General features: G+C 39.6%; 1 protein-coding gene across 10 annotated transcripts in view; it reads right to left on the bottom strand.

The window, feature by feature from the left end:
- Positions 1 to 19,264, bottom strand: part of lama2 (laminin, alpha 2) — a 224,143-nt gene that overhangs the window by 146,050 nt on the left and 58,829 nt on the right. For 9 of the 10 annotated variants that reach the window (XM_038726304.1, XM_038726303.1, XM_038726305.1 and 6 more), the window contains exons 4-14: positions 18,650 to 18,701; positions 17,260 to 17,450; positions 12,440 to 12,619; positions 11,437 to 11,526; positions 7,177 to 7,294; positions 4,988 to 5,166; positions 4,788 to 4,887; positions 4,297 to 4,354; positions 3,230 to 3,332; positions 2,539 to 2,679; positions 382 to 546 (exon numbers count right to left, since the gene is read on the bottom strand). In XM_038726304.1, the coding sequence (XP_038582232.1) occupies positions 382 to 546; positions 2,539 to 2,679; positions 3,230 to 3,332; positions 4,297 to 4,354; positions 4,788 to 4,887; positions 4,988 to 5,166; positions 7,177 to 7,294; positions 11,437 to 11,526; positions 12,440 to 12,619; positions 17,260 to 17,450; positions 18,650 to 18,701 (1,377 nt within the window). Of the gene's footprint in view, positions 1 to 381; positions 547 to 2,538; positions 2,680 to 3,229; positions 3,333 to 4,296; positions 4,355 to 4,787; positions 4,888 to 4,987; positions 5,167 to 7,176; positions 7,295 to 11,436; positions 11,527 to 12,439; positions 12,620 to 13,399; positions 13,685 to 17,259; positions 17,451 to 18,649; positions 18,702 to 19,264 lie in introns of those variants that run through there. The other variant, XM_038726310.1, reaches the window with a different exon arrangement.

Genomic DNA, 19,264 nt, shown 5'->3' with positions numbered 1-19,264 from the left:
ATACTGACATATTGATCATACGTTTAAACATTAATGTTTGTATTAACTAAATCTAAGCAGCTTAGAAGCAGATAAAGCGGCGACCCCGCGGGGTTTAAGAGGTTTTATATATCCAAAGAACTTCTATAAAAACCAGACCAGGCGTTTAATTAAAGCCGGCGTTTATTTGTCAAAATGTGTTCCCACACAAGGCCAGTAAAGGAGGCAGGTGGCTGTTTGGGACTCTGCTATTAATTGAAGTTTTACGGTATAACTTGCTGTGTCTCCTGATATTCTCTAGTTGTGAACTGTACAAGAAAATCTACCCACGAAAAACTGAGTAAAATGATGTCAATCACAAAAAAAATCCAGTCTCTATACGAGTGTGTGTTTGCATCTAACCTTGTTTCCCAGGTATAGTCCAGGTGCGTTCCAGTAGTAGGCGGATCCAAGATCACTCACAACGTCCGAGTGTCGGACACTCAGATATGGAGGTGTCTGTCTGTGAACAGACCACACTCTTCCTCCTGTATCTCCAACCAGGTGCCAGCCTGTCAGAGTGGTCTCCTACAAAACAAGATGCAGAAAGAGTAAGCTGAAGATTTACTTTCAGCTCCATCCACCGAGAAAATAACTATTTCTACTTATATTGACATGAGAAAGCTGGTATTCAGTTTTATTCAGAGGGTTTTAAACATAACTGACCTTCATGGTTATATAAAGAATCAGATTATTTATTGCCAAGCACTGACATTGTGCTCACCGTCAGGAGATCAGTAGCATCTGACAGCAAACATATTAAAGCAAGTCACCAGTCACATTCAATGAAGATGAACTTTATCAACCAACAAGCTTTCCTCATAATACCCAGCTGGTCATTATGCTTTGCTGCTGCTTAGTGCATAACAATGTACTGGCTGTATCAGTATGTGTGTTCCTCCACTATCTACGTTACTCCGATAACCCAACTTGGCATCTCTAAGCTTGTTCACTTTCTGTATCCAAAATCTAAACGATGATTGGACTCTGTTCTGTAAAGCCCTTGGAGTTTATTGCATTCCCTGCTGAATCCTGCAATGCTGCTTTGGTTCACTGGGCAACCCCCAGGAGCAGAGCCTATTCTGCCAAATAAGTGAATAAACATTTAAACAATAATGGTCCCCTCGCCAGTCCAGTAAGTATCTCTAACAGACAGGAGAGTAGTGACATTTTCCCAGAATGAATTTTGATTGACCACTTGAATGGTTGGTTTGTGTCAAGTCAAGTTACTTTTATTGCCTTTACAGAAAACACCTTCTGTCTTTAGAATAAAAAAAATTTCCCATGAACACTAAGTTCAACTAACTTATACAGTATATCTGCTCCTAAGCTGAACAACAGATCAACACATATTTCAAATGACTGATTCAATTGGCTTGGATTCTGAATTCAGAGTTAATAGCAAAGGGTGAATTTATTATTCAACTGTTTCTGTCAACATAAAACTAAATTCAACTTATTTTTGAAGCGTCACAAATAAAACAAAACTGCTTGGAAAATGTCACTGATGAGAAATATTCACATAGAGAGCAGTATTTGGTTACGGTAGCATCAGTGTAGCATGTGCATTAAAATACTACATTTTCTGATGTTTTAAGGTCCCATTCGATCAAAATGAGAGGTTGTATCAACAAACATGTTAAAGGTTTTGTAAATCTGCCGCATGTCCGCCAGGAAGTCTTGCAACACCTACAAAGAGAGTTTTTTCTCAACTCCTGAAGGATTGTGTGTGTGTGTGTGTGTGTGTGTGTGTGTGTGTGTGTGTGTGTGTGTGTGTGTGTGTGTGTGAGAAAGAGACACAGCCAGACACACATCTGTCGTTGCAATTAACCTGACCTTGGATTCCCCTTTTGAGCACAAACACAAACACACACATGCGCGCACACACACACGCACCTATACACACACACACACTCTCGCTCTCTCTATCGGTGTCTAAATCAGAGCTGTCATCCTGTCAACGTCTCCTCTCTCTCCTCTCCCACCCCGCCTGTCAGTCAAAAACTGTTTTCCTCTTTTCACCTCTCTCCTTCCTTCTTGCCTCTTGTCTTGTTTTCTCCCGTTGTCTTTCCAGTCTTGTCCTCTTTTTTCTCTTCTTGCCTCCTTCCTCCGTATTTTCACTGTTCTCCTTGTCTCTCACCTCCACTATACTCCATCCACAGTCACGCTCTTATATGTGTATTTGGTAAAGATTTGTCTTGGCCTTTCACTTATTACCCTATTGCTACTCGGTACGCACGTTGATGAAACGGTGACTCCATAATTTTATTAAATCTCAGATGCCTTTAACTTTTACTATTTTAAAAAACTCTGGGTCAGATTAATTTATTATTTTGCACTTTGTGTCGGTGCGTTCTATGCCTGAAGGATATTTATCAAAAAGTTTCAGTGTTATCTAAAACTGCTTTTGGTTAATCAGTGAAGTGATTCTCTTGCTCTTATGCAAACGTAAGAGAAAATCATGAAAATTACAGAGGCAGTGTAATGAAAGTGCAAAGGGGGGTGTAAAACATTGCCTACATTCTGATAGGTCCATGTGGAGGCAGCGCATTGACTGGCAATGCCCATACAGGAGCACTTTTCACAGCCGCGTCGATTGTCACCTTGGAGGTTGTAGAATCCCACTTTGCAGCGATCGCAATTTTCTCCCTCCACGTTTTCCTGCAGGAGAGAGAGACAGAAAGAGAGATAAAGAAGTTCAGTTCAGTCTTTATTGTCCCACCCGGAGAAATTTGATTTGCAATAGGGTTAAAACAAACATACATGAGACACAAACAAAGATAAGGCGTTTTATATATATATATATATATACTGTATATATCTCAACTTATTGAGTACTTTTAGACTAAAAGTACTCAATAAGTTGAAATGGTAGCCTCAACAATCTATCGTTCTGAGCAGCAGCTCAAGCTCAGTACAAATTTAGGGCATTAACTGCCGTGGTCAGAGCTGGCTGTGATAGATAGCTTTATGTATAACTTTTCTTTTATAGATGTCTGCCAAGGAAAGTTGTTTAGTTCCAATTATTTTGCTGGCTACCTTAAGAAGAAAGATGCAGCAAAGTTTATGGGCTGCCATCAAACAGGCATTATGAGCACATGGCATGTTATTGCAGTGTTAATGTGGTGAAGATAATGACAATGGGGCGAGAAAGGTTAGCACTGAGTATTTGTCATTATTTGTGTGCCTGTAAATGTGTGAGTATGTGTACCTTGCACACGCATGGCGTTATACATGGGTCATCGTTGGTGCTTCCTTCCACACTGCAGTTACAGCGCTGGCAGGATGGGTAGCCCATATAACCAACAGCACACCTGGAGACAAATGAGTTTAATAACAATCATAAAGATAAAGTTGAAGCTTAAGTATTATAGAGGCCTTCAAATCACCAGAAGGTCACAGGGTCAATTCTTCTTCTTCTAACAACTGCTGCGTCCACCTTGATCAAACTGTCTCTGAGTCAGACACTCCACTTAACTTTAGTTCACAACAAACAGCTGACCTTGCTCCACAGGTCACATGCATGTAAGTACAACCACAGAGCAAAAATACTGCATAAAAAGAAACAATTAACTGAGAAAGAGAGCTGAAGCAAGTCTATTAAAGAGCATTTTAAGAAGTAATTTTAAAAACAACACTTATGCTGCTGGCCTGATCTTGGGGCAGGCCATTAAAAAGTTTGGAGGAATAGTATCAGCTTTTAGATTAGATTACATTAAACCTGAATGATACCCACAGGGAAGTTGAGTCGTTGCAGTGGGAAAGAGGATAATACAACAAGCAATTACAGCAATAATGATGATACAATTAGAGATTAACAATTAAAAGTGAAGCACTTTGTTGACAGATTTAAAGGTTAGAAAGCTTTTCGTGTTGTTGTTGTATTGCCTTTGATTCACAGGTTGAGATTTGACAAGGCTTTTCTCAATGATCTCAGGCTGTATTCAGTTCAATTACAGATTAAAGTATGTAAAAGATGTTATTGAAGAAATAATATCAAAGTTCCAGTCAAAGAAACAGCAAATCAAAATAGCAAATAAAGCAGCATGTCTCGCATTTATACTATGGCCATTTATTCAGTGACTTCTTTACATAGTTTAAGGTACAAAGTGTGTGTGTGATAATACATATAATCAAAGATCTTAATAGAAACTTTCTGGCAATTAACACTAATTGGAACAGACAACAGCTGAAAGGTTCTGCTCACCTGTCACAATGCGTCTCTGTCTTTGTGTATGTGTCTATGTGTGCATATATGTGTGTGTGTCTGTCTCTCACCTGTCACATCGCAGACCCCCAAAACCCTCCTTACACCGGCATGACCCTGCTGGCTGGCCTGTCAATCAAACACACACAAAGACACACACACATTTAGAAAAAAAACAACAGTGCGAGTGAAACAGAATGGGAATCTTATTGAGGTGGCTGCACTAAAATAGCTCCTCTTTCTAGATATAAAAACAGTAACATTACAAAGAGGATTAAAATTATCTCTAATATAAATAGTTGTTCTGTTCAGTCAAAGACAGTTTTTAATAACAGAAGCTTCTGTAAATGCAGCTGAACTTGTCTAACCCCGACCCCATAGGAAATCAAGCTGGACTGAATCGATGAAATGTTGGAAGTACTACTAAAATAAATTAAAATGTGAAGCATGTGTTGGCATTCACTGAAAACACTGTGTGTGAGTCTACTAACAGGCTGAAATAATTTATACAAGACATGAACAATATCCAGAAGGAATAAGATTAAAAAGTATTTATGCATACTGGGCGTAGCCTGGCTTGAATCTGCGACACATGATTTACTGATGGAACCATGTGAATCACATGAGCAGGGGATGCAGGGGTTCTCCTCCTCAGCGCTCACCTGGCCAGGTGAACAAGGCAAACATTTTTACACTCAGTTACCATTCACTTAATAGTGACGAATTTCAAATAAGGCACAGGTGCATGTGTTTGTGACGTACCCCAACAGGTCTGTAGAATCCAGCAACACATGTCTGACAGTTGACTCCAGCTGTGTTATCACGGCAACCAATACAGACTCCACCTCCTCTGTGCTGACCATGGATGTCCAGGCTGAGTGACAGGTCTGCTATTGTCTGATTAAAGTAGCACTCCTCCGCCTTACCATGGCAGTTACACTCTGAAAACACACACACACACACACACACACACAACATTGGTACTGTAGTTCTGTATTTGATAGGATTTGTTGAGTTGCTCCTCTATCCAAGTACTGAGCATGAAGTTAGGAGGACCGCTTTTTTAATCCATTTACTTCTTCCACATAGGAGTTTTAAAAAAAAACATCAAATCCTGTTTTGAAGACAGGACCCTAAGGTTTACACGCGGACCATGAGCAGTGCATTATCTCTAGTCCAGAGAGAAAAAGTGGGTCTTTAACTTTGCTTGTCCTCACAATTTCCTACAGTATTGTAGTGAGTGTGGAGCCTAGAATTAGTTGTGTTTCCTACTCACGGAGCTTGCTGTCTAAAATTTACAAACAAGAGGAAAGTGTTCTGCAGTGTGACTGTGGACATGATTTTAAAAAGATATTACAAAGAAAGGATCACAGGTATCTGTAATATATCCATTAATGTGAAGGCTTATCAGATACCAAAACACTACACAGTATTAGCAGTTTTACTATGAGGAAGGATTTTGCTTTTCTGGAAAGTTACAGTATGATCGCAACAATCGCCAGGTAAACACTACATTTCAAAGTTATCTGTACCAATGCAGCCTCACTAAAATTAATTAGGGGGCTGCAATTTTTTGCAGTGCTGTTGTCTGACTGAACATGACCTTAATGTGCCTCTTAGACAGGAAGGCAGCAGTGAAACCAGTGGTCCCCTCTGGGTGGTTGGAAAGGCTATAAACCTTCACAAACCTACAGTATGAGTTGGCACGGATGGACCCTCAACCCACTGTTACTCAACAAAGAGTATGACAGTGTCCACTGTTCTGTTTGGTGGAATAACAGTGGTGAAAATCTGTGCAAAAGCCACTTTTATCTTCAAAATATTTCAGAGCTGATTTCAGAGTTGACACTGCTGACATGTAAAGCTGTGTGGTGCTGTTGGGCTTCTCCTTATGCTGCACTAGGCTGCCAAGATCACTTTCAGGTAGAGGTTGTACATCCTTTGCATTAGATTACTTTGTACAATAATTGTGAACCTGGTTGTAGTGTTGTAGCAAGACCACACATACCGAGACCAAGTCAAGACTAAAGTTTATCGAGACCGAGACAAGACCAAGACTTTTAGGGACTGAGACCGAGGGAGGGCGACACCGAGTCAAGACCAAGACCTGTTCCCCACATTACATCACACTCAGGAACAAGATCACAGGTACTTCTCAAATTGATCTGAAAGATCCACATTCCCATTAAAACACCCACATACAAACACTAAGAGCTGAAATCAACATAAGCATCTTTATTCACTCTATAATGCTTACAAACGCGGGGAGGGGTGACAACTGTAACAACACATTTTTAATTAGGGTTATTGGTTGCATCTGAAGCAAAAAGTTTTACATCCAACCAAAGTTAGGCCCTTAACAAATAAATCAGCCAATGCACAAGCAGTTTATTGATATTCCCAAAGTTATGGTCTTGAAATAAAATCCCGAGTCCTCAATGTCCGAGACTGAGACAAGACTGAGTACAAATGCGGTCGAGTCTGAGACCATCCAAAAGTGGTCTTAAGACCGGTCTTGAGTACTACAACACTACCTGGTTCCGTAATTCTCCTGCATTTCCAAATTCAAACTCAGCAAGGTTGAGAGTTGTTCAGTGCTGGGACACTCTTGCGCTGAATTCATCTGTCATGGTTGGTTCCTTTTACTATTGTGTCAGTCAGGACCTTTAACGTCTTGTCACCTTATTGTGTCAGAGTCAAAGCAGAAGAAGCGGTTATCCAGCCACAAAGACTACTGAGTCTGTGTGAAATAAAAGGAAGATTACATGTTGTAACCCTAGTTTTATGATGTCAGTTACATAGTTGATGAAGGTTAATGGATACAAAGACTTTATAAGAGTCTTAAATCAAACACTGAAGTCGAAAATGTTGTGTTGTAGATGGCGTAATGTAGGCTTGTGGGTAGTTTGTGTAAGTTTGTGTAATTCGTTGTTATGTTGTGTTTTTCTTACTCTCACAGACATGTCGAGTGTTGAAGGTTCCTGCCATCCAGGGCTGCTGGTGGTAACCAGGGCAACAATGATCACAGCTCTCCCCGCATGTGTTGTGTTCACATTCACAGCTAAACTTCTATACATACACAAACACACACACACACAAATATATGAAAAAAACATTAAAAGTGCAGAGGTTTTACAGATCTGTACACACATGAGCAACTATGTGGGCCACAGTCGATTTTGAATTTCAGTTTATCCACTTTTTCTCAACATTCTGTCAAGTGTCTTGTGAAGGAAAAATACTAACATCTCAAATTGTTGGACCCTAACTTCAATCAAGGTTCAAGGTATATTAGTCATTCTACAACACAGGGTGCACAATGAAATTAAAGCTGTAGCTCTCTTCATGCTACACACACACACACACACACACACACAGAACATACAAATATTTAAAATTAATTATAAAAAGTTATACTTATATACATACAATTGGGAGGTTACACTACATCCTTAACCACACTCTCTTAAATTTTGCAAAATATTTTGACACAATTAAATTACCACAGCCCTCTATTGCCCTCTAAAGATTAACGTATCACCAAGTTGAAATGTATTTTTTGAGATCTTTTGCATGTGTAACCACATATACAAGTGATGTCAGGTTGATACTGACCACACCTTAGTATACTTCATACTTCACCTTCTCATCCGAATGAGAACGTTTAACTACTGAAGATAATCAGCTGGTGTAAGGCAACTCTTTAAAATACCCAAAATATAAAAAGTTGGCTTTAATTTTAAAGTGAAACATGTGATTCCACACTAAGATATGCAAAGCATTTTAACAAAAAAAAGACATGTTCAAATAAACAAAAGGAATGTTATTGTTGTTGTAAGTGGGTGAGGAAATTGTTTTTATGTAACATCACGTGGCATCACAACATTCACATGAATGTGAAAATGGAGGGCTGCAAATAGGTAATTACCAATATGCATGACATTTTGAAAGCCTATCAAACAACAATGTATTCACAGGAGAGCCAACTGCAATAAAATAACTCTGTTCACTTTCCAGATTGTCAGTCAGTAGCAAATGGGTTCACTATTACTCTCCCACAAGAGCAATAAATTCAAAACTAAACACAGTCAAAGCAGAATGTAGCAGGAAATTTGCCAACTTCGAGGTTCAGTAATTCAATTTAGGACTTTCTCTAAATTGGCTGATGTGGAGAGGGTGCCAGATTTAACTGAGAGGAGAGCAGTACAATAGCACAGCGAGAGCCAAGTTTGGATTTGTTGGCACAAGTGAATTTGTCCCTTTTATCTGAGGCAACGCTACAGCTCTGGCTTCAAGCTGCCTTTGTACAGAGCATGCATGTGAACAAATGTTCTGTAGACGATCATTAACAAATCATCTCACAGGTCTCCACTTTTCCTGCTTCCTGAACGCCTGCCCAAGACTTTACAGCATGGATGGATGAACTTGAATCAAAGTAAAGGAGCTAAATGTCATGTGGGAACAGAGGGCTAGAGAAAATCACTACAAAATCACAGGTAGATTCAGTTTATAATGTGCCACATTTTGGCTGATAGATTATATATAACTAATTATCCTACTCTCGTAGAAACATGTTTTAAAAATACATGATTTTAATTAACAATACATTATTCTGTTGGACCAAATCCTGAAGTCTTAAACGAGGTTTGCAAACAGTTTTATCTTTCTTTTCTGATGTAGTTTAACCACCTTCCAGACTAATTTTAGTACACGTCCCCATGGTAAGAATATGAAGTTGCAGAGACTTTGTTAAGATTGACACTCCACGATATCTTTGCACTTTGAAAGAATTTAGAATATTTGGACTTGACTCAAAAAGTCTAGTATGTTCATGTATGGTGCATTTATGGGCCAACTTAATCCTGGAAGTTTGAGCATGTGATCAGACCAAAACAGAAAACTCAATCAAGCCAATAACAATTAACAGTGACATAATTTTGACACAAAAATTAAACGGAAGAAATATTCAGCGTGATGTATTACAAGCAAGTTTGAAATCGCTGCAGATTAATTTCTTAATGAACTAAAATTTGACATAGTTTTATAAAAATGATAGAATGTGCTTAGATCGGTATGTAATTGGAAGTGGATACTTTAAAGGTGCCGTAGAATACACATTTTCAGTTTCATACTTGTATTTAGGGTTTCTACTAGAAAATGTTTACATGCTTTAATGTTTAAAAAACACATTTTTATTTGTCCATTGCTTTAGCACCTCTCTTCACCCTCTGTCTAAATAGTCAGTTTTAGCTCCTGTCTCTTTAAAGCCCCCCTCACAGAAGAGGGGTGGGGCTTAGTGGTAACGCGCTGAATCAAGGCCTGCGATGCAAGATTAGGCCTCACTGATTACAGTACAAAAACATAACTTTATTCTCTGGTTTTACTGAAACTGGATCAGAGTTGATGGAGAAAATATTGTCCGGTTTTCCCTCTGGTGTCCTGGTTACTTTAGCAACTAACTGCTGCTAACAACAGCTACAACAGCCGTGCAGCTAGCCTTTCTATTGCTGATTCTGCCAGTAGTACAGAAGCTTTAGTACAGAAGCTCAGCTGCCCCTGAAATGATGTTATAATATAATCAAAAAAACAGAAGATGTCATAATACTGTGAGAGTTATAACTTTATGGGATTGAAAAAGGGAACACGTAAGGTAGCATTTTTCGATAGGGCAGAGCGACTCGATAGTCTCTGCTGTCGATTTGCGCTATGGTAGCATTTTTCGACAAGGCAGCATAGATCGTCAGAACACCGGCTATACATACAGGTCCGTGTGTGGCGGTGGCGTCTCTTACTGATCCTTCAGAAATACTTGGGAAAATGTAGCGTGTGTGGAAGCTACCGTGCTACTCGGTCAATAAAAGAGCTTCGTTACTGAAAAACTATTTGATTCAGAAAAAAGCTAAGCTACCACCAAGCTACTGAGAAATGTAGTTAAACTAGTAACAGCGCTACATGTAGCGATGCTACTTCCCAACACTGAAATTAACCAGCTGATGTAGGCTGTAGGCCTGTACCCCGTACAGAGCGATGCACAGGCATCATTATTTGTAACCACTATCCATGAGCACTATAGGCTTTGCTTGACCATTAAAAACAGATTTTTTTGTGTGTTAGTATAATGAAGAGACGCAATAAAGTTCGTTACAAATTTAATAACAAACTGGTAAAAGCAATCAAGTTCTTAAAATAACTATTTAATAAATAAAATCGATTTGGAACTTTATTAGATTTCCAGCCGACAAGAGCTGCAGATCAGGTGCAGCACTCATGTCTGTGTCTGCCTGAGCTCTGTGTAAAAACTTTCTGACTGATGAAAACTTTAAACAACAGCTCCGGACCCAGAATTTAAGCCTAACTCCATCAGTTGTTCGCTGTAAACACACCGCTGCACGCTGGCTGCTGTTTCCGAGGAATAAATGTAATGCCAACATATGATCTCAGGCAGACATCGGCGAGACTTGTGTGCTATCTGATTGTTGATTGTGATTTATTGGTTTGCAAACAGCTGTGGAAAAGAGAGGAGCAGTTGTAGAAAAACAGCCGACATGCTCGATTTAAAACCAGTAGTCTCTACTCTCCCATTCAGAAAATCACTGCAAGATAAGACCCACCCCCCCAAAAGTACCGGTACTTTCGGAAAGTACTACCCCCCAAGCAGGGACTTTTTGGGTGGTAGGTAGAAATGGTATAGTATGGTAAAATAAAGACCCTAGAACTGCTTTTTTTCCCAGTTCAAAATACCTCTTTAACATGGCCCTTAGAGATCGGAAGAAGAAAAAGGAGCAAAGAAGAAACTAGAGCTCTTTACACATCAGTGACATCACTTGTAAATGACAACATCACCAAGGGACCAGACACCTGTGTCACATCTGAGTTAGTCTTCGTGGTTCAGCCTCAGGACATGTAAAGGACACGAGACTGTGTGTGTGTGTGTTAAGCGAGAGAGAGAGAAAGATCAGGTGTCTGGTATCAAACACTCTAGTGTTTGAAGTGACATGGGAGACAACGCTTCACTGGGTCACCTGTGTCCCTTGCAGACAGGCAGACACACAAACACACAAACACAGGCAGTTTGATATAAGGCAGCAGATAAAAAGCTGGTGCCTGAGGTGCTCTTTGCTTCTGTTCAGTATGGAGGTAATGGTAATTACCTTGATGTTATTGTTATGTAGATTGAGAAAACAGAGTTGGGAGAGAGTTAAGTATTTTACCTTTGTAACAGTGTTGAGTGGACAGGCTTTGGCGTGTCCGTAACAGATACACATCCCTCCGACTGATATGTCCTTAATAGAATAGTAGTACTGAAAAGAGAGAGAGAAAACACGTTATAATGAGTATGACAGCATTAATGAGCATATTAGCAGTTTAAGTGGTGATTATGCTTGAAAAGGGATGTCCTGACCAACAATGATGGTGATATGTTGAACAGCAGTACTGGTAAATGGCAGTATTTATATAGTGCTTTTATTCAAAGCGCTTTGTAATTTGCCTCTCATTCATACATTCACACAAACTCACACACTCTACATCCGGAGCTACAGCCGCCCACCTTCACAGGGCTCCGCTTCTTCAATCACACACAAAACACTTCAAATCACAATGTCTCAGTTGCAAATGCTGTTGCCTTCATTTCAGCTGATTTAGTTTCACTTTTAACAAAAAAAATAACATTTCGACATTACTGAGTCTACTGTAACGTGAGGTCAAAACCTGTACCGATGCCCCATATAGTACAGTAGTGTGACTTTTATTATGATACGCATTTTTGTAACAGTTGATCAGATTTAACCAATCATATGGCTACAATGAAATTTCTGCCATTATTATATTTTTTAGCAGTGAAAGAGTCAATATTGTGAAGCATTATATCTTGTAATACTGAGTCATATGAATGATTTAATATCTGATCATTATGACTCAAACCTATGAGATAGTATCTTAATTATCAGACCTGGTAATAAATGCAAATATTACAACTTGCTATCTCACTGTTAAACCTTTAGCCATTTCTTCAAACATTACTTTGAGTAATATTGTAACCTTGTAAGTTGTGACTGAGATCTCTGACACACCTAATCACAATTCAGAGATACTAGTCATAACTTTGACTTACCATCATTTTAAAATGATGAGATTATTTCTTACTTTTGTCATCACCCTGGCAGATACTTATAATTTTTAAGAGAAAAGACAGGAAAAAGTGAGGTGCCTCACCCGTCTAGTCACGATGGGATCGATATCTCTTGGGTCATTGAGTGTCAGAGTCATGAGGTCGGCGTTCAGCGTTCTGATTCGCTGAAACACCAACCTGATGTAACGGGCAGAGGTGAAGTTCAGCAAGGTCGGGGAGGGGTCATCTGCACTGGGACGACCATTGATCAAAGAAGCGTGGATCTACAGACAGACAGACAAGTAAATACTGTCATCTTAACAGCAGAGTTCAACTATGACATTGTCCCAAGACAAACATTAAAGGTGCCATATTATGCTCATTTGCAGGTTCACACTTTTATTTTGGGTGTCTACTAGAAAATGTTTTCAGTCTTTAAAGTTAAAAGAAACAACATTATTTTTCTCAAACTGTCCATTGCTTTAACATCTCTATTCAGGCTCTGTCTGAACAACAAACGTTTTAGCTCCCATCTGTTTAAGGCTCCTCTCCCTAAAAGCCCACGTTCCAAATTCAAACAGTGTTTGCAAACACATTCACTGAAAGACTGAGCAGTAGAAAAATAGAGAGGATGTTTATTTCTCACAGTTTGGGGATCTTTAGACACACCAGGGACACATTTATGTTGAAAAAGACATGAAAAAGTACATTGTGCATAATATGGGAACTTTAAAAGGTGCTTTAAGTTTCTCACAGTGGCAGATGGTGGAAGGAGCAAAAAGCCTCTTCAGTGAAACCAAAACAGACAACAAATCAAAAAGAAGAGGAGGGGTAGCAACAACCCTTTTCTTACAGGAAACATTGTTTAAGACACATTTTTAATTAAATTTTAAAGTCAAGACTTTGGCAAATGAATACTTTTTCAGTATTTGTACTACACAACATTTAATTAGACAATAATATAACTGATGTTCAAAAAGATGCTTTAAAGACCTTTGATTGAAAATATACACATTTTAAAATGGTTGAGGAGAAAGAACAAATATACAGCATTAAAGGACTACCGGGAGACACAGAAGAAGAGGGTGTTTCTTCACAAAAATATAAATGAAACAGAAAAAAACCTGGAAGGTCTATAGCAGTAGCAAAAAGAATCATCTGCAGCCTTACAGCAAGCTGCAACCTACCCTCCTACCACAACAGACCAGTGACTTGCCTTTAACCTTTTCAGTCTCACCAAGCTGGAACAAACCATCTGCTCAGTTTACACAGGGTGAGTTAAACTGATACAAAAATGACTGCACAACAAGAACAAAGCGTTCATTTAATATTCCTGTTACTGCAGACAAAACACAATTGATCATCCACTCTTTAGAGGGCCAACTTAACCAGAATTTACCCTTTCTTCAACATTGTGACAGTGCTGAGTCAATCACTGCTTAGAGGACCTAATCATGCACACCTGTTTTTACTCTCACTGATTGAGCAGGTGATCTGCACCAACATCAGAAAGATTACCGTGATGCAAAACGAGACTTCTTCTATCCACAGAGTATGTTGCTTTTCTTCACCAGGATGCCTCATAACATGGACACTGGAAGACATTTTAATTTTGTCTACCAAAGAAATTTAATTTTTATATTGTAACTGCCTTTGTATATATGTAGAAGAATGAGACTGAATTTAAATTCTGTAACAATAATCAACAAACAGCCACATAAGGAGTGTGAGGTTCTGTCTGCCTGCCTGTCTGTCCATCTGTCTGTCTCACTAATGTGGCCAAAAGCAACATTTGGCATCTGCAAAAAAGTCTACAGAGTGGGCTGACCGGTGTGTGTGTGTGTGTGTGTGTGTGTGTGTGTGTGTGTGTGTGTGTGTCAAGGGGGAAGACTTGATGGGTGTAAGCTGCACACTTAACGCAGTAGTGAAGGAGATAGTTGTGTATGTGTGCGTGTGTGATGAGTGGTGGGGTGACATTGTGAATGTGTGTGCGATGCTGTAACACATCGCCTACAACTCATTATGGTTTCACTGTGATCAGACGGCTAGGGAGCTGTCAACCCCCCACACACACACACCATACGCACCCACACACATTCAGACACCTCCGTCGTTACTTGCCGCTCTTGACATCTCCCAGCTCGCACCCCCTCTAGCACACCCCCGCAGGACACAGACACACATACATTATAAACACGAAAGACACACAACAAACACACATGCATGCAGACGTGTAAGAGCACACACACACACACCAGCACACATGTACATGCGTACACATATTCAGACAGACATCTACAATTAGAGGCTTGTGTGGGAGATGTAGATGTGTGATTAGTTTGTTTTTTACTGCATGTGTGTGTGTATGTGTTTGTTTGTGTGTTCCACAGTCCTCTTTCTCTTCATTAATGTCAGTTATAGCAAGCTTGGCCCTCTGTTCTCACTGGGTGCAATCACACACAGCTGATCAAAGGAACATAACAGTAAACAGTGGTGGGCAAGATGTGTGTGTCAGTGTGTGTGTGTGTGTGTGTGTGTGTGTTTTCAGTAAATTGGAACACAATTTCCAATCACTGGTTACATTATATTAACAGTTGTGCACATGTGAAAAGAAATATATCCACTTATTAGAAAACAGTTCCAATCTACGTATTAATTTGAAAACATTTAGTATTTCATTATTTATCCTGCTCAATACAGGACTACAGTGATGTCTTTATGAGCTTTTATATAACGACTTTTGATTTTGGTGTCATCTTAATTTATTTCACATTATCTGTTTATTATTCATGTCTGCTACTGTAGCAACATCACTTCTAGTTCCAACCTCTGTTATTCCCTTTCAGTCACTCAGTCCACATACCGGTGGAGATCATTCTCTTTTCCAGATTATCTTATAGCCATTCAGTTTCAGCCTGTCTGCTTTTGATCTCAGCCTTGGATTTTTCCTGCCCACATGACTGCCTGCTATTGTACCTGTTTGGATTTGTTTGCCTTCTCTGTCTGCTAACAACGTACAGTAGATTTATTTAGTATGTTACAACACAAGTTCATATAACATGTTTAAGTTGTAGCTCCCTTTATGCTACTTACAAACACAAACGTTATATACAAAAATAATATACAATAGATGGGTGAATAAATAAGTCATGGAAATACAACTATTTTACATGGTGCAGTGCTGAGGGTGAATTTCGGAGTCACACAGCCTGAGGGAAGAAGCTGCTCTGGAGTCTGGTGGTACAACAGCAGATCCTTCTGTTTCTCTTGCCAGACGGCAGCAGGGTGAACAGGCTGTGGTGGGTATGTATCCTTTGGGGTCTGCCAGGCACCTCAGCTCACCGATATCACTGGGGCTTGGTAGATGGGTACCAAGGATCTTCGGAGTGGTGCAGAGCCCTCCTGTTCTGGGCCATGCACATCCGATGCCAGTTTGGGGTGTTTCCAGTCAGGATGCTTTCTAATGTTCCTCTGTAAAAGTTAAGAACTTGGCAAGGGAATTTTGCCTTCTTCCTTAAGAGATGCAGCAGTTTCTGAGCTTTCTTAACAAGCATGGAGATGACCATGTCAGGATCTCTGTGACGCTGATTCCCAGGAACCTAAAATTGTTCAGCTGCTCTACCTCATCTTCCCTGATGTATACAGGGGTGTGTGTCTTTGCCTCCTTTTTCCGAAAATCAATAATCAGCTCTTTGGCTCAGCTTAATCAGCAAAATGATTCTCACCTATCTGGCCTCCCTGGATCTTGTTGAGCAGAAGACACCTTTCTAACATATCATTGTCAATTGTAACAGTGATATGTTAAAAATGTCAGTAATAACATCAACTAGCTGACTGGCACATGTTTTTAGTGCACGGCCAGGGATGTTATCAGGCCCAGCAGCTTTAGTTATATTCACTCTCAGCAGGATTCTTCTCACATCTGCTGTGGATACTGACAGTGGCCGGTCCTCTGGAGGTAGAGTGGACTTTACAGCTGACTCTTTGTTGAGGAGATCAAAGCGAGCATAAAATGTGTTTAGCTCATCTGGTAACGTGGCCTCACATGATGGAGGCGCTCCTGCTTTTGTAGCCTGTGATGTTTTTGATCTCCTGCCGCATATTATTGGTGTTGTTGGTGTTGAGGTCTCTTTCTCATATCTGCTGTGTCTCCGCTTGCCTCACTGATGCTGGCTTTTGCTCTCGCTCTGGCGGTGCTGTATGCTTCCTTATCACCTGACTGAAAGGCAGCTTTTTTGGATAGAGCCCTCACCTTTCCATTCATCCAGGCTTTCTGGTTGGGGAGTGATTTTACTGTGTTAGTGATCACCACGTCATCAAAACATTTGCTGATGTATGACGTAAATGTTGCTGTATATTCCACAAGATTGATGTGGTTCCACTGGGTGGCGGCCTCTCTGAACATGTACAAGTCTGTGCACTCAAAACAGTCCTGTAGAGCTGCTATAACCTCATCTGTTCACAAACTTTTTATCAGCTGAGTGTAAATAGGCAGGAGAAGCAGGGAAATATGGTCTTAGGATGTAGGAGGGCACTGTAACTGCCCATGAATAATCATGGAAACATAGTCTAATGTATTTGTTCCCCTGGTGGAGTTTAGGTAAAACTGTTCAGAGGTCTTTTTGATTAATTACATCTACAGGGATGTAAACAGCAGCAACAAAAATAATGGTGAATTCTCTGGGCAGGTAATATGGTCGACATCTTAACAATAAAAATTCCACATCTGGAAAACGTTGTGCACTCACTTTGAATGTGTTTGATCACCAAGCATCATTTATATAAATACAAAGTCTGCCTCCTCTGGTCTTACCGGAGTCTTGTGTCTTGTGCAGTCTCTGATTTCACCATCTAAAACTAAACCCAACTCAGCTATAGATTACATTGGCAGTGTAACAACTTCTTCTATAGCTACAAGTGTTACCTCTCCGTTCTCCAGAGGGTGAATCTTTGAATAAAAAGATGTGCAGATAACTTCATCATCTCTGGTGTAGGATGGAGGTCCTGTCCGTGGATTAATGTTGAACCTTGTCAGGCACTCTGTGTCTGTGATGGCGAAGTACTGCCAGGGTTCAAAGGTCACACCATCTATTGAACGCTCTAAGATCCAGTTGCCTGTGGACAAAAGTATTGGTGAAGAAAATAATGAAATGAAATGCTTCAAACGTGTCATGTGCAAAGGAAAAATATCAATAAAAATAATGATGGACATCCAAGACTGTGTTTAGGTCACCCTACTTAAAATACATAGAAAATTGACAGAACACTCAATTCCACATATTTCTTGACAGCTTAGAACCACCTGATAGTCCACCTCCTGAACTGATTGAATATAAAGTGAAGGGAATCCAGTTAATGGAAAAATCTAATAAGCAAATTAGACGGCACTATGAAACACCAAAAACCTATAAAGATATGCCAGTTATATTTCTTTTATTTAAAACTTAGCATTAACATTAGCTGATGCACAAAATCAGGCCATCTTTATGCATTTTAAACCTAATTTTCAAATATTTTTATCCAGTCACCATTAACCTTGTCTTTGTTTTTAAAAGGTTTAAAGGGATGTGTAAACCAAAAATTTGCTCTCAAATCTTTTCATGTTGTTTTATTGTTATGTCTACTTATGAACACATAGATCAGGTCATGCTCGTTGCATGATCAACTTCACTTAGTGATATTCATGAGTTTTCCTGCCAAGAGACAATCAGACTCAATTTAGCAAAGACATGGTTCCTGTCCCACTTTGTTTGTTGATATAAAAAATACAATTAAAAAACATGAATACAAAAGTTCTGAATTTTAATATGAAATATACTGAAGAAGAATGTTAAAACACTTCTCACAGTTTCACAAAATTGCTTCCAGTAAAAACCTCAAAGGCCAACTGCTGTCTTTAACCTTTATGGGAAGCATGTCTAGCTCGCTGCTTAGCTGTGAACCTACATGCATAGTGAAAGCAGAAGACAGTTACTGAGAGTAACGCATAGTAACATTTAGAGATAATAAATCATAAGGATTGTTGATGTTTTGGATGCTGTGTTTTAAACTCAAAGAAACATCTGCACATAAAGAACTTTAAAGACTAAAGTAAAAATTCAGTTTATTGAGCGGAATCTTGCTCTTTCAAATTACTTGTGGATTACTTACTGTATGTAAACATTAATTAGACACAGACTAAAATAAGGCGGTATCTGGCTCTTCAATCAAAATCATAATCAAAAGTCACTGTTTCATTTTATAATAATAAAAGTAGTTAAAACCTGGAAATTTGATGGGCTGCCTAAATACAAATTATGAGGCACAATGCTTACCTGGGCGAGGTGAGTTGGCTGACTTTACAATCACATAGGCGATCTGGAAAACCTGGAAAACATAGAGACAGAGACAACCTGTAATATTCAAGCACCTGTAGAAACTTTGGTTTCAAAAAAAGGGGGGGGTGAACCCCTCCTCCCCTAAATTCAGTTCACCAATACTTTTAATGTACAACATTTACATTTAGCTGACGCTTTTATCCAAAGCGACTTACAATTGCTATACATGTCAAAGGTCGCACACCTCTGGAGCAACTAGGGGTTAAGTGTCTTGCTCAGGGACACAATGGTGGATGTCTCACAGTGGGAATCGAACCCGGGTCTTATCTATGCGCCATCACCACCCCACAAAACACAACAAAAAATTATGACCCAAGTTTACCCACTGAGGTTAAATAGCTGAGTTTCCCTGCCAGTCAGTCAGAACTGAAGAAGTCCTTTGGATGAGGGACGAAACGTCTTCCAGTATGTTCAACCAAGTCCAGTTGCCCTTGATTTTAACCTTCGTTGGATATCTGAGTGTAGTTTCAACAAAACGAATACGTGGACCTTTTGAAAAGGTTAGACTGGTTTAAATTCACTAACTTGTCACACAGATATTATAGCTGTGTC

Source organism: Micropterus salmoides, unplaced genomic scaffold, assembly GCF_014851395.1.
Source record: "Micropterus salmoides isolate LMB-PRFRI ecotype aquatic unplaced genomic scaffold, ASM1485139v1 Ms_hic_scaffold_18, whole genome shotgun sequence".
Taxonomy (NCBI): domain Eukaryota; kingdom Metazoa; phylum Chordata; class Actinopteri; order Centrarchiformes; family Centrarchidae; genus Micropterus; species Micropterus salmoides.
This window is presented reverse-complemented; position numbering and strand designations above follow the sequence as displayed.